The 13,865-nt window shown below is 34.3% G+C and overlaps 1 protein-coding gene across 1 annotated transcript in view; it reads left to right on the top strand.

The window, feature by feature from the left end:
• Positions 1-1,381: 1,381 nt before the first annotated feature.
• Positions 1,382-13,865, top strand: part of LOC117342375 (neurotrypsin-like) — a 31,174-nt gene continuing 18,690 nt past the window's right edge. The window contains exons 1-2 of the mRNA XM_033904527.1: positions 1,382-3,184; positions 7,114-7,255. Of these exons, the coding sequence (XP_033760418.1) occupies positions 3,124-3,184; positions 7,114-7,255 (203 nt within the window). The 5' untranslated portion in view covers positions 1,382-3,123. The remainder of the gene's footprint in view (positions 3,185-7,113; positions 7,256-13,865) is intronic.

Genomic DNA, 13,865 nt, shown 5'->3' with positions numbered 1-13,865 from the left:
TCAGATTAGCCAAAGGATATTTTTGGTGAGAAAAGTCGTTCAACTAAACCTGAATACAAAGTCTTTACTACCATCCATTTGTCCAATTAAGCATTAGGTTAATGTTTACTCCAAAATTTGAAATCTATATTATCCGAGCAACATTTAACCAATTTTTAACCACTAGGACCGATAGAACATACACCAAAGATGAAATCATTAGAATGCTTGAATTGGACCAACAATATCTTGGTTGATTTTGGTGACAAGATCTTAAAGTAGACTACGCATGTGGGTTAATGTTGCATTTATAATTAAAAAGAACAAAAAACGTCATGTTTTAATATAAATTCAATATTTAATGATTTCCCGGTTAGTTCTGTTTGTTTTTTTGATCGGATTTTAATGTTAGGTGTCCAACGTCTTTATCGGGATGTTTTCGTAGTTCCTCGTGTTCTCGCGTGGTCACGTGACCGGCACGAAGGACTACATTAACACTTGGTCGGTAAATATGGCCAGAGCACCCGACCAACGTATTTTGTCGTACAAACAAATATGATACACTTATTCATCGTGCTAAGAAACCGAGAAAAAGTGCTGTACATTCTTCTATTTATTCAAGTATGGTTACATAACGGCGTTATAAACTGGTGTTAATTGAAGAAGTGCCGATTAATTGACTACTTTTTAAGTAATTTTGACGATGTTTGTCATTTTCATAAGAATGTACAGCACTTTTCGTTGTTCTCATACAATTACCTTCACGCTCTTACCTTTTTCATAAGTATTGATTTATGGTAGTCGGGTGCTCTAGGACGATTCATAGAGCAAGTGTTAATGTTCATTCTCCAATATTGGAACTCTTCAGTGTTTTAAGTATCGAAATCGGCATATAGAAACGAACAAACGTTAATAAACGAATGCAATGGATCTTAATTAATTCAATTAATTATTTATAGATGATTTAAAAAGACATAAGGTATAGTTAGAAGTTTTCGGCTGTACACATGCAAGTTTGTAAATTCGTCACTGTGATGAAACCACCGTCCTCGTCGTTGCCATGACAGCCGATCGAAGCTGCGATCACGAATGCACTGACAAAGTAAAAGTTGAAGTATTTTTCGCAACATGCGGTTTAAACTTAAAATTACATTCACACCTCATATTGATTGGGGTTGTTTAATCATACCTGATCAATTGAATTATCAGAAAACTAATAAAAACACTAAAAAACACACAATGAAGCCTTCGTTTCAGGCAGTGCAGACACAACGCGGGATCTGTAAACAATGTGACGTCATTGGAATGTACAAGTTGCAACAATGTACAACAATGTATATTTTACATGAATACACTAATGAGCAACAAAACGGGACGCAACATTAACCCACATGCGTATTGACATACCCATGGGAACAAACTATGTCCCTCTGTTATCCGACTTGGTTTTGTTTTCATACAAAGCCTATGATGAGGAAGAGTTGAAGAACAGTTAACAAGGACGAGTACCATACAAAGCTGTTAAGTTTCATCAATTGACGTTGTGCTATCTTTAAATAACAAAACACTTTATTGACTATATACCCTGTATAATTCGAAATGAAGACACAACATCAATTTTTACTTATAACGTAACAAGCAGGGACAGGTTACACATAGGCAGTATGATAAGTGTGATGCTTTCAATTGTTATTTTACCATTTCAAGATAGTAACATCCTTCATAAAGCTGCCTTTAGTGGTAACATTTCTCATTTGATTTATTTTTCAAACAACTGTTTCCGTTATCAAGACTTCCGTGGCAGACGTCGACTACGCACAGAAAACAAATCCAATCCAATCAAGTAAACTATAAGTTTTCGAGAGATGCAGAAAATGGTCGGTTTGAGGCACCGCGCTATTTCTCATTTTGAGATTTTTGAAATGTTTGATATTTCGAAGCAGAAGACGTCTACTCTGACGGAACATCGGTTCTGAATCATGTTGTACTTTATCAAGGGTCTCTATGCAAACCTGTGTTTGCTGTCAAAATCTGCCCTTGTTTTGTGTTAGACTTACAGGTTTGTTATTATGGCGGTATCCTCTGTTGCTTTTGTTAATCTCGGTTTTGATCTTTTGAATTAGAATTACGTTTTCATGATTATGTGGGTATTCTCTGTTGTTTATATTAACGTTTTAACCTCGTTTTCGCAATTTAAGATTAGAGGTAGGGATTTATTGACACTTCAATATCCTTTTGTTCTAGTTAGTAGCCTTACTGAGAGGGATTAATCTGAAGGAATCACCTGGGTGATTTAAAATACCTGATGCAATAATAGCGTACTTACTCGCAGTATCATTTTAAATTCCACTAAGGAAGTTATTGGATGATTAATACTGATTTTCCAATAATAGAACAATTTTACATAAAACGAATTCCTCCGGAGGACAATGGAATGATATTCTGGAACATTTTCTTCGGGCTGGTAAAGTAAATATGATAAAAGTTATATGACACAACCAATATAAATATCGTATGGGTTATGTTATATAACTTCTATCCCACAAGGGGATGGCACGAAATCGGTGACAATAACTCTCTGTTTGGACCCTTACCTGTACATATCAACACGCCATCTACACACATATAGATCGTATAACAAGTTATTGTTTTTAAGCTTTGTTAGCTTAACCCATCAGAAAATAGCTTGTCGGGCATAGCTAAAATGATTTTTTTCTTGTTTCCTGTTTTTCTAACAAGAAATTATAGATCCTTCCATATCCTTACCTATTAAAAAGACAAGTAATTACATTGTAGTGATTAAATAATGTCTGTTTATATGTATATAGAGAGTGCAGATAATAGCTTACTGCAAGAAAACAACGACAAACACATGGATATATATGTGTATATGTATATTCGTTCAATTCATTACCTTAAAGTAAATAGCCTCATTGTCTTAAAACACACGTATGTTGAAGGTGTTAAACATTTGTTTGGCAGAGGTTCTTCTTGTTAATGTAGTAGGCGACATGTACACCATCGTATGCTTGAGTACACACGGGTATTTTTTCTACGTAAGAGAAAACTGTACGCTGAAAGCAGGTCACGTGTCTCCTTATAAATGTACCACTTCCTCAATTCACCATAAGGAAATCAACTGACATGGCAGTCTATTTTGACTATGTTGTTCTTGTTGGATTGGTCGGTATGACTACTTGTTTTGGTAAGATTTTATTTGACTTTATCTACTAGTAACGACTTCATTCGGTTAACTATCCTTTCTCACTATACACATGCGTGTGTACCTGTGACAAAGTGGTGTATAGCTGCAATGTAATGTGTACAGTTGTCAGTAACACATGGCGATATATTGTATGTACCTATAACCATATATGTGACGTAAGAGGTTCGGTAACAGCAATAGCAAATTAAGTTAATATTGATTCCTTTTTGTAATTATTAGAGAATTTGGGAAATAACATAATTTCTTTGTATAAATATCCGAATAGCATATGGGCACAAATACACTCTCCCACAGCGAAACACACTCATAAAAGACATATGTTAGGTAAACTCGGTTTAAATCCAAACTACGCCATTTGTAAAAACAGTGACTTAGTCAATTAATTACATTACCAGTACATTTCACCCGGAAGATCGGGTATGGGTTACACTATACACAGGCGTGTGTACCTGTGACAAAGTGGTGTATTGCTGCAATGTAATGTGTACAGTTGTCAGTAACACATCGCGATATATTGTATGTACCTATAACCATATATGTGACGTAAGAGGTTCGGTAACAGCAATAGCAAATTAAGTTGATATTGATTCATCTTTGTAATTATTAGACAATTAGGAAATAACATTTTATGGGTGTATTTCTTTCGCCAGTCCGGTGTGTGCAGAACATGTTCGAGCCAATGAAATGCACCATTACAGTACGCGCGCACAACGAGAATCGTCTTCCGCGCGCACCACTTTTACAGCTGGTGCAGAAAGAATTAAAGATGGCGGTGTCGGAAGCAACCGTTTACATGTGCTCTAACTGCGGAGTGTGTTTCGCAGTTAGAGCAAATTTCGACGCTCACCAGTGCACATCCAGCATAGAAATTAAATTTTGTGAAGTATTATTACTACTTTCTTTTAATTTTTCAATATACATGCAAGATAATGCTAGCTAACAGATAAAGAGCTAGATTTACCTATTAAATCAATAAATTGATAAATAATAAAATTAAGAATTATGTCTTACTTGCCGTAATAAATTAAATCCTAGTTTTTGTTTGGGTGAGGAGGGGGCAAATTATTTACTTTTTTTATTTTCATTGGAAACAACTGTCTGCTGATGCTTAAAAGCACAAAATAATCCATGTACTATCACATCTTATGATGAGCTTATGTTATATTTACTTAACAATAAATAATTGATACTAATCGGTGTATGTTATATTGACTGAAATTGATACAAAAAATAATGTTGTAATACATTTATGTCAGGACAAAACCCAATGGAAATAATGCCAGACCTACACTACAATAGTGCAGATGAATTTGCTGGTGAAATGAACAACACACCTAGGGAAAACAGACGAACCATGTTTGAGTGCAAAACATGCAAGAAATATTTCTTCAGCATGGACATTTTCGCACAGCATTCATGTTCTTGATAAAGCGAAACATTTTCACAAAGTGTTTCAAATGTTGTTCTAGACACTCGGAAAATTCGCTTAAAATCATCCAGAAGATACTGGGGCACAATTTCCTCTGCATAACCGCTTATCTTTATTTTCTCCTGCCTTAAACTGAAAAGTAAAAATTATACTAAATTTAATACCATACCAATTTAATTTAAAATATGGTATATCTATTGTTCAAAAACGTTTTGTCACTGACATGTCGATAGTTTTGGAATAGAAAAGAATATATCATCATACATGTATACATGTATTTCTCATACGTTGTTTGAGTAGGCCACATTCTTGCCTAGCTATATGACAGAAAATCTATTTTCCTTTTAAACTTTGTGGCAAAACGTTTTTAGCAATGCTAAAAATGTATTAAATTTCATAATGAACATGATCAATCAACTGTGCTCTTTTCAGTATAAAATTTATAGAACGATGACTTTGAAATCAACGCTAAATGAATGGAATAAAAACGTCACCAACTGAAAAAAAAAAAAAACACGAAAAATTGCAATCTTTGACAATAACTTATAATACAAGCTTCTCAGATCATGTTACGTTGATGCGGCAATAATTACGATAACTGTCTCATCAGTATCATCACTTTCGTCAACATCATCATCATCAAACTCCGTAGCGAGGAACAGAATCGGAGTCTTGTCCACCATGTTTACTACTCTCGCTGTCTCTATGCGTTTCATTGACCCGGACGATCTCGGATGTTCGGTACACATTCTGTACCGGCGAAAGAAATGCACCCTATGTCTGCTGACAGATTTTTACATGTTTACATGCATACACTTTGTATAGATATTCTAATAGCAAATGGGCAAACATACACTCTCCCACAGCGACGCAATCTCATAAAAGACATATGTTAGGTAAACTCGGTTTAAATCCAAACTCCGCCATTTGTAAAAATAGTGACTTCGTCAACTTATTACATTGCCAGTACATTTTTTACCCGGAAGATCGGGATTAGATTACGCGCTCGAACGTGAAATCTACTCCGGTTGCCATCTTGAAATGGAGACTTTCGTCATGTTTTGTCACGGCCAGGAAGAATGATAAATGTAAGTTGACACAGTATAATTTGTGCCATAGAACCTTTTTACAAATAAGAACAGGTTTCATTTCATTAAAAAAATCAGTTGTGACAACAAAACCACATGATACGCCAAAGAGTAGCATCAATCAAATTGTTTATCTAAGTGTCATAAACATTGTACAAGTGTATAGTTACAAAGTATAAAACATAGTTCAATATCGGAGATAAGTCATCTGAACCATACTATAATATAAGATGTTGATAATCTGAAGAACTGTTACAATAATATATTATTATAAATGAAACCAATATATATCAGTGTTGCCTCAAGACTTATGTTGATAACAAAACCTACAGTCTTCGTCGACATGGACACTTCAAAGCAAGTGATGTAAGTATCTCTGTTAAAATAATCACAATAGATCGCTTCAATGTTGATATTCGATGCAAGTCCACAATATTCTTTATATAACAAAGGTAAAGGGCGTAATTGTGAAAAGACGTCAATAGCGGCAACGCGTTACCATCGCCCATGAACCTCAATACAAATATTCAATCATACGATTTTTATCTCTTTTATTCTTAGCATATTTCCTGCATTTTTCTGATAATACTTTTTAAATGGATTTCAACCTGATATGTTTTACCACTGCATTTTGATATTTACTTGTGCTTTTCGAAATACATCGTATTCTATCCTTGTTGGTTGGCTTTGTGGTTTCGTTGTCATTATTACGGTTCGTGTTTTCAGGTATTTGATGACTTTTAATTGACTTAGATTACAAGGCGGAGACTTTTACCATAGTCTCCGTCCTCGTTAAGAGTATTCTCCAGATAGACACTGATTTCTTGAATACAGCGGTATGTTCTGTCTTTCCCCCATCACATTTGATCAGTTGGAGTGATGGAGTTGCAGTCATGAATTTTGGAATTTACCATAGTTTAGTACATAAAGCTGCAACAATTCAACTGTAGTTTGTTCTATGGGATCGACGAAGCCTTCTTTTATATAGATTTTTCTTTCCATTTAAGTTCGTATTATTTAATGCATTATACATTTTAATAAAAAAAGAAGAGTTTTGTATGGAAAATTGAAAAACAACAATGCATTGTTAATTAACTTCAGAAATGTACTGTTTGTGCTACGTCTTGCCATTACAACACTCAGATTTTCCCGCGAAAACAGAATATGTTTCATCAATGTATAGGCGTGCAACACGAATGTAAAACAACATCGTTATTTACAATATGAACACATCGGTTCGTTTTCCTTTTCCTGCATTATTTGCGTGTATTACGCATTCGCATAAACATGGTGCAGTAAATATATAAGTAACTGAGGAAAATGGCACGCACTTGATACAAGTTAAGACTGTTGTGCTGCTATATAGAAAAACATTATAATCTAACTTACAGAAGGGACTTTACGACTTATTGGAGGAGATGACCAGTATGAAGGAAGACTAGAGGTTTACCACGATGGCGAATGGCAGTCAGTTTGTAACGACTACTGGAACGATGATAATACCATCGTCGCGTGCAGGCAACTTGGATTAAAGTAAGAATACTACTCCTAGAACTAATAAAGCTCTGATTTGACATCTCCTTAATTTACAATAAGTACCGCTATGTACTCGTACATTAATTGTTATATCGTCGAACAAGTAGCTATAATGATTCACTTTCTGATCACACTTTTCAATGTTTGTAGTTTGTGTAATATCAATCAGCCTCATTTTTTTCTTTATAACTTATCATTTTATATTCAATACAATGAACATGATACATGATAAACAGAGCACTTTGTAACACATATGTATAGTAATAGATATGTGCTTACACATACCTACATAACACCACCTGTACATCTGCTCATACATACAAAATCTGTATAATGGTTAGCACGCACACTCCAATTAAGCACGAGTAGGTATCATGATACTCAAGGCATGTGAAGAGATCATGGCACACAAGCACCAATATATGTACATAATGATTAGACACCACACAATAGAACATACATATTCTCGCATACCAATATAACACATATTCTAGTATAGAACATACATATTCTCGCATACCAATGGAACATACATATTCTCGCATACCAATAGAACAAACGTATTCTCGCATACCAATAGAACATACATATTCTCGCATACCAATAGAACAAACGTATTCTCGCATACCAATAGAACATACATATTCTCGCATACCAATAGAACAAACGTATTCTCGCATACCAATGGATCATACATATTCTCGCATACCAATAGAACAAACGTATTCTCGCATACCAATAGAACATACATATTATTGCCTACCAATATAGAACATACATATTCCCCCACACCAATAGAACATGCATGGTCTCACATACCAATAGATTATACATATTCTGGCATACCAATAGAAACATACATGGGTGAGGTGATAGTGATGAATTGTTTATTCATACAACAAGAGATATCTCGGCTATTATATGTGAGGGACAAATAAAGTCATAAATTTATATAAGCAATAACAAAAAAAATGAGAAAAAGTTTTAATAGATTAGAACCAATATGAACGCTAATTAACTGTTATAATTTTATAAGCTTGTCCCATTTCTTTCATTCCTTCTCAAATGTACATTTAACCTTGTCACCCTTACTATCAGCAATACACTGTTGAACTGTGTATTGTTTTTTTAACTGTGTTAACTGGGGCATTTAGATTTAATTAACTATTCAGACATCTTGTTTTATAAATATACTGCTTTAACATTATAGTAATTTCATTATCTACTCTGTTTCTTGTAGGATGGTTGTCAAATAATAAATCAAAGTTTAAAAGGCATTTGGTTAAAGAAAAAAGGGATGAGCAAAGTTTCCAGTAGTGTTTCAAAACTTTGCAGTGACATTTGTACTTCTGAATATTCCCATAAAATATGAGAAATGGTTTCTCTTTTAAGATAACATAGTATACAGAAGGCGAGGTAGCTACTTCAATTCTACACAAACATGAGTCAGTTGTTAATACATGGATATAAAACTCTGTATTGGAACCACTGAAGTTTTGTATTAGTAGTTACAAGTTAGATTTGATCAGAACGTCAAAGAACCTTTTTGAACTTTTTTGTCTCTTAAAAGAAGTTCCAAATTGATCGGTAAGGATAGGATAAACAGGGACTATCAAGTATATTATGAGATGTGATGCAATCTTTCACTACTGATATAATAAGATGATACTACAGAACGTTTGTGTTGACATGGCATTTCTGAATATATTCAGCTAATGAATAGAATGAACCAGTGTTGGTGTCTTTGAGTAAATCATTGATTATAGATACATTATTCTTATGGCATTCTTTGTAAACAAATTGGTATTCCTCCTAGTTTAATATCAGAATTGTACCAAATTGGTACTTTCAGCATGTGATTATGCACAGTTTTTTTTCATAGTAAATAGCATTAAAAGAAAGCAATGATTTGAAAACCTCCCTCAAAAAATCATTTTTGCATTTTCTTAAACATATATCAATATATTCACTCCACATTTTGCAAGAAAGTCAGTATCTATGTAAGATCTTAGTATATACATGTATTGCCAACTTCCCGCACTGTGAAAAAATCTTCTAATCAAATTCAGTTTTAAAGAACTTATGAAAGCTGTCAAGTTCACCTTCTTTAGACCTGCTTTTGTAAACTCTTGAATGATTATTTCACTTTAATTTTGTCTTATCTGCCGCCCCATAAATAATCAAACAGCAACAAATTAAGTTTACAAATACATGTTTCTTTTTCATAATATAGCTTTGGTCGATCCTTCAGGTGACTACTAACACAAATATTACAGTTCCTATTCTGCTTCGTTTACTTATGTCCGGAGATATCCATCCAAACCCTGGTCCAGATAACATAAACATATCTACTTTTCACTCTTTAAACCTAATGCAACTAAACATTAGAAATTTACGTAATAAGATAAATTATGTTGAATCGATATCAAACGATGTTGATATCCTCTGCATTACAGAAAGTCATTTAGATTGTACAATACCAAACGAAGATATTCATATACATGGCTTTAGTGACGAGCCATTCCGTAAAGACCGAAATATGTTTGGAGTTGGTGTTCTTATGTATTTCTCAAATTCTATTATAGCAAAGCGAAGAAATGATCTTGAATTTGCAAATGATGAAATTATCTGGGCACAAGTATACTATAATAACCAACATATATAGTTGCAAATCTGTACCAACCTCCAAATATAACAAATTCAAATGGTATTTGGCAACGCTTGAAACACTCACTAGACAATGCATTTGACATTACTAACAATATAATATTAATGGGAGACTTCAATGTAGATTTTTTAAACTTAAACCGAGGAGAATTATATAATATACTTACATCATTTAACCTAACCAACGTTATACTGGAACCAACCAGAATGGTTGGAAACTCATCTACTTTGATTGATCCCATCATAGTAAGTGATACTATCACTACAACCCTTTCTGATGTAATTAACGTCGATAACTCAATAAGTGATCACAAAGTAGTTTTTGCAATAATTGATGTGAAAAGAGATTTTGAAAAATCAGTTAAACGTAAAGTGTGGATCTACGATCAAACAGATATCGATCAGCTAAAAACTACCATTAATAACATACAATGGCAAGAACAGTTCGACTCGTGTACCGATGTTAACGACATGTGTGACTTCTTAACTACTAGTATTACGACTGCTATGGATATGTGTATACCGTCAAAATCAGTGCAAATACGCAAACACGAGAGACCATGGTTTAACAACAACATTAAAAAACAAATACGTATACGAAATAGATTAAAAAATACAATGATAAAACACAACAATATGCATAACATAACGAAATACAAGAAAGTACGAAACAAAGTTAATAATATGATTAAACACGCCAAGGAAATATTCTATGAAAACATTGATAACCTTATTGATAGATCCAATTCTGACCCTAAAACGTATTAGAAATTGCTCCAATGGATACACACAAAAATGCAACCTTCTAAACGATTACTTTACATCTATATCGATACTAGATGACCAAGGCAAACACCTACCTACATTTGATACACAAACTGACTCCATACTTACCGATATAGTTATTACATCCGACGAAGTGAAAGATATATTATGTTCTTTAAGTATAAATAAAGCAACAGGGCCTGATGGAATAAGCCATATAATGTTGAAATTGATTATTAATGAGATTGCTCTACCTTTATCTATCATATTTAATGTGTCCCTTCAAACTTGTTCCTATCCCGAAAGATGGAAAATAGCAAATGTTATGCCTATATTCAAAATGATGCCCTTAAAGAATGTTCAGACCCGTCGAGTATAAATGAAGTATCATCAGCATGGCTGACTCACAGCTGGTGATCATGATTGAGGTATCGAAATATCATACGGTGTATGTAATGTATGTATGTATGTATATGCGAAATCAATGTGCGAGATGCAATCAAGTGAGTGACGTAATAATTAAATATATATATATGGTGAATGAAATTACTTAGGAAGTAATGAATCCAGGGCAGTGGGTACATGTGCAATGTATTATGTAACGACGGTGTGCATATATTTGTGTATGAATGTGTGTAATACATTGAATGAAAATAAAGGAATGAAATGTGTAAATGAATGCATGAGGACATATTTGTCAGGATACTGAATCCAGGGCCTCAACCCTGGCAGCAGTCCAAATTGTTAAATGTTTTGGGGCATTAAAATGTCTTGTACCTTAAAAAAAAGAATAGAGGACGCAGAGAAAGCCCCAGATGCAGGGGAGCTCATTTTCTGTATGACAAATACAAAATACAAAATACAGTAAATCTTACTATTTGGCACTGGCGCTTGCTTTTAAGTGAGAAGGGACATTGGTCACTGATAAATACATCAATACACGGAAATGGTAAAGTGGCGAGGTAAACATACATATCGTCGGTTACCTGTGATCTCGACACTTTATCACTAGCCTTCCACCTCTGGGTTGCGAGTTCGAAACCTACGTGGGGCAGTTGCTAGGTACTGACTGTAGGCCGGTGGTTTTTCTCCAGGTACTCCGGAGTGGCTTTTCTCCACCTCCAAAAACCTGGCACGTCCTTAAATGATCCTGGCTGTTAATAGGACGTTAAATAAAAACAACCCAAACCAAACCTGTGATCTCGGTTATGAGTAAGGGTGTGGATAAACGTCATGTTTCACGTTTACGGATTAGAGTCATAGAGAGGATGCTATATCGAACACAACAATATTAGTGTTCATAGATAAACAAAACTTCAGTTAGTAAATCATATCGACTCAATAATAAGTGACAAAAATGTTATGTTACTGTCAGTTCTACCGGAGTCGGAAAATGAGTTTCAATTTAATATTAACTTCCTGGTTTGAATGATTTAATATAATTAAACTATTAAACAATCTCGTTAAACAGGTTTATAAACATTTTTTGTATAGTTCCCTACACACACCAGCGTTTGAAGTTTTAGATTTCAATCAGATTATGGCATTTTAGTGTCACTGTACGATGGTATAAGGGTCTATTGTTAAGTTAACAATATTTAAAAGGTATGCGGTTTTCAAATAAAAAAAGTATCATCAGCATATTGTGACAACAGAATCGTACAATTTTCAATTTCAATACCCTGTACATTTCTATTATTTCTCACTGTAATATTTCGGCACAGTCTCATTTCTTAACATGCATATCAATTTCGACATTTCATGTAAAAGATTTTTCATAATCATTTAACTTCTATTGCATTCGTCAAAAAGCGTCAAACGGTAAGTCATGATTGATCAAAACCTTCAAATGTTTCTGAACTCGACTAAAGTGTACTTTGCGTATAGCTTTTATTTAAGTTCTTTTCTCTCTGTCTTGACCTGTACAATACATTATATTTGCGATAACTTAATGATTCATTGGAACATAAATTTATAAACGAACTGCAATGCAATTAATAAATGAAGCCATTTTTGTTTCCATGTGTTATCGTATATGTCACAAAATTTGCATATTCAAGGTGATAACCTTTTAATAATTGATAATTGATGTTTTTATGTACATACATCATCAAATTCGAATGGTCATTGTTCAGAAGGTTATTTTTTTAAAAGATATACCAAATGATATGATAAAAAATACAAAATGAATATTGGTTTACCATGAGGTCCCTTTAACTTTGTTTCGTTTTTAACTGTTTATCTGCATTTTGTATTGACCGCTACATTGACCAATCACATACTTCATCTTGACCAGTAACGCCACCTGTCGCGTCATATCCGGGGCCAAAACAAAATTAGACGGCTATGCCGAAAAAAAAAAAAAAAACAACTCACCCCTTAAAGCGAATTGTGAGCTATAATACCATTCCTGTTGCCGATTTTATGCAGTAACGCATGGTCATTAGAATTATTGTTATTCTAACGATTGCATCATATCATGACTCTGTCTTATCTCTTCAGATTCATTTCAGGATTTAATTGGGCTGGTTATGCCATGTCACGTTAGGACGAGAAATCAAACCCCGGCCGCCAAGTGGCCGCCACTGCCTGCACGCCCCCCCCCCCCCCCCGACTATCTAGATGACCTATGGTTATAAAATGAATCATCGCCTCCCATTAAACGAGGATGATTCAGCAAAACATGTTCCTGGTCAACTCTGGAAAACATGCTTCGAGACGTAATATTACTGATTATGTGTCACAAACTAGGCTTTTAAAGTTTATCGAATCATCGATTAAAACTTATTTAGTTCAAGTGAATCCATCCTGAAGGTGTATTTAATCTGCCTATAGCATCAAGACCTGCATCCGGTCTTGGGCAAGTCTATGATCTTGGTTCAGTAATTTAGGAGAGTCGCGGATTAAGCTATGCATGTATCTCGATGACATAGCACTTATTCTTGGCATCAAACAGTAGGCAGACAGTATTGTGTTGACAAATTTGGAGAACCAAATCTGTTGGCTTGTTTTAAAAGCAGAGTTATGAGTCCTAAGACCAAGAGAAAGAATGTCAGCTATACATACTGGGCGGATCAGGAAACGGATTACGTCTAACTAGACTTCCTCGAGTTCGCAGATACAGAGTTCTGTCTAAGATAGTCGGATACTTTCATAAAGGATAACGAGTAACGCT

The sequence above is a fragment of the Pecten maximus genome, chromosome 2, assembly GCF_902652985.1.
Source record: "Pecten maximus chromosome 2, xPecMax1.1, whole genome shotgun sequence".
Taxonomy (NCBI): Eukaryota; Metazoa; Mollusca; class Bivalvia; order Pectinida; family Pectinidae; genus Pecten; species Pecten maximus.
Note: the sequence above shows the minus strand (reverse complement) of the source record. Positions and strands in the feature narration are given on the sequence as shown.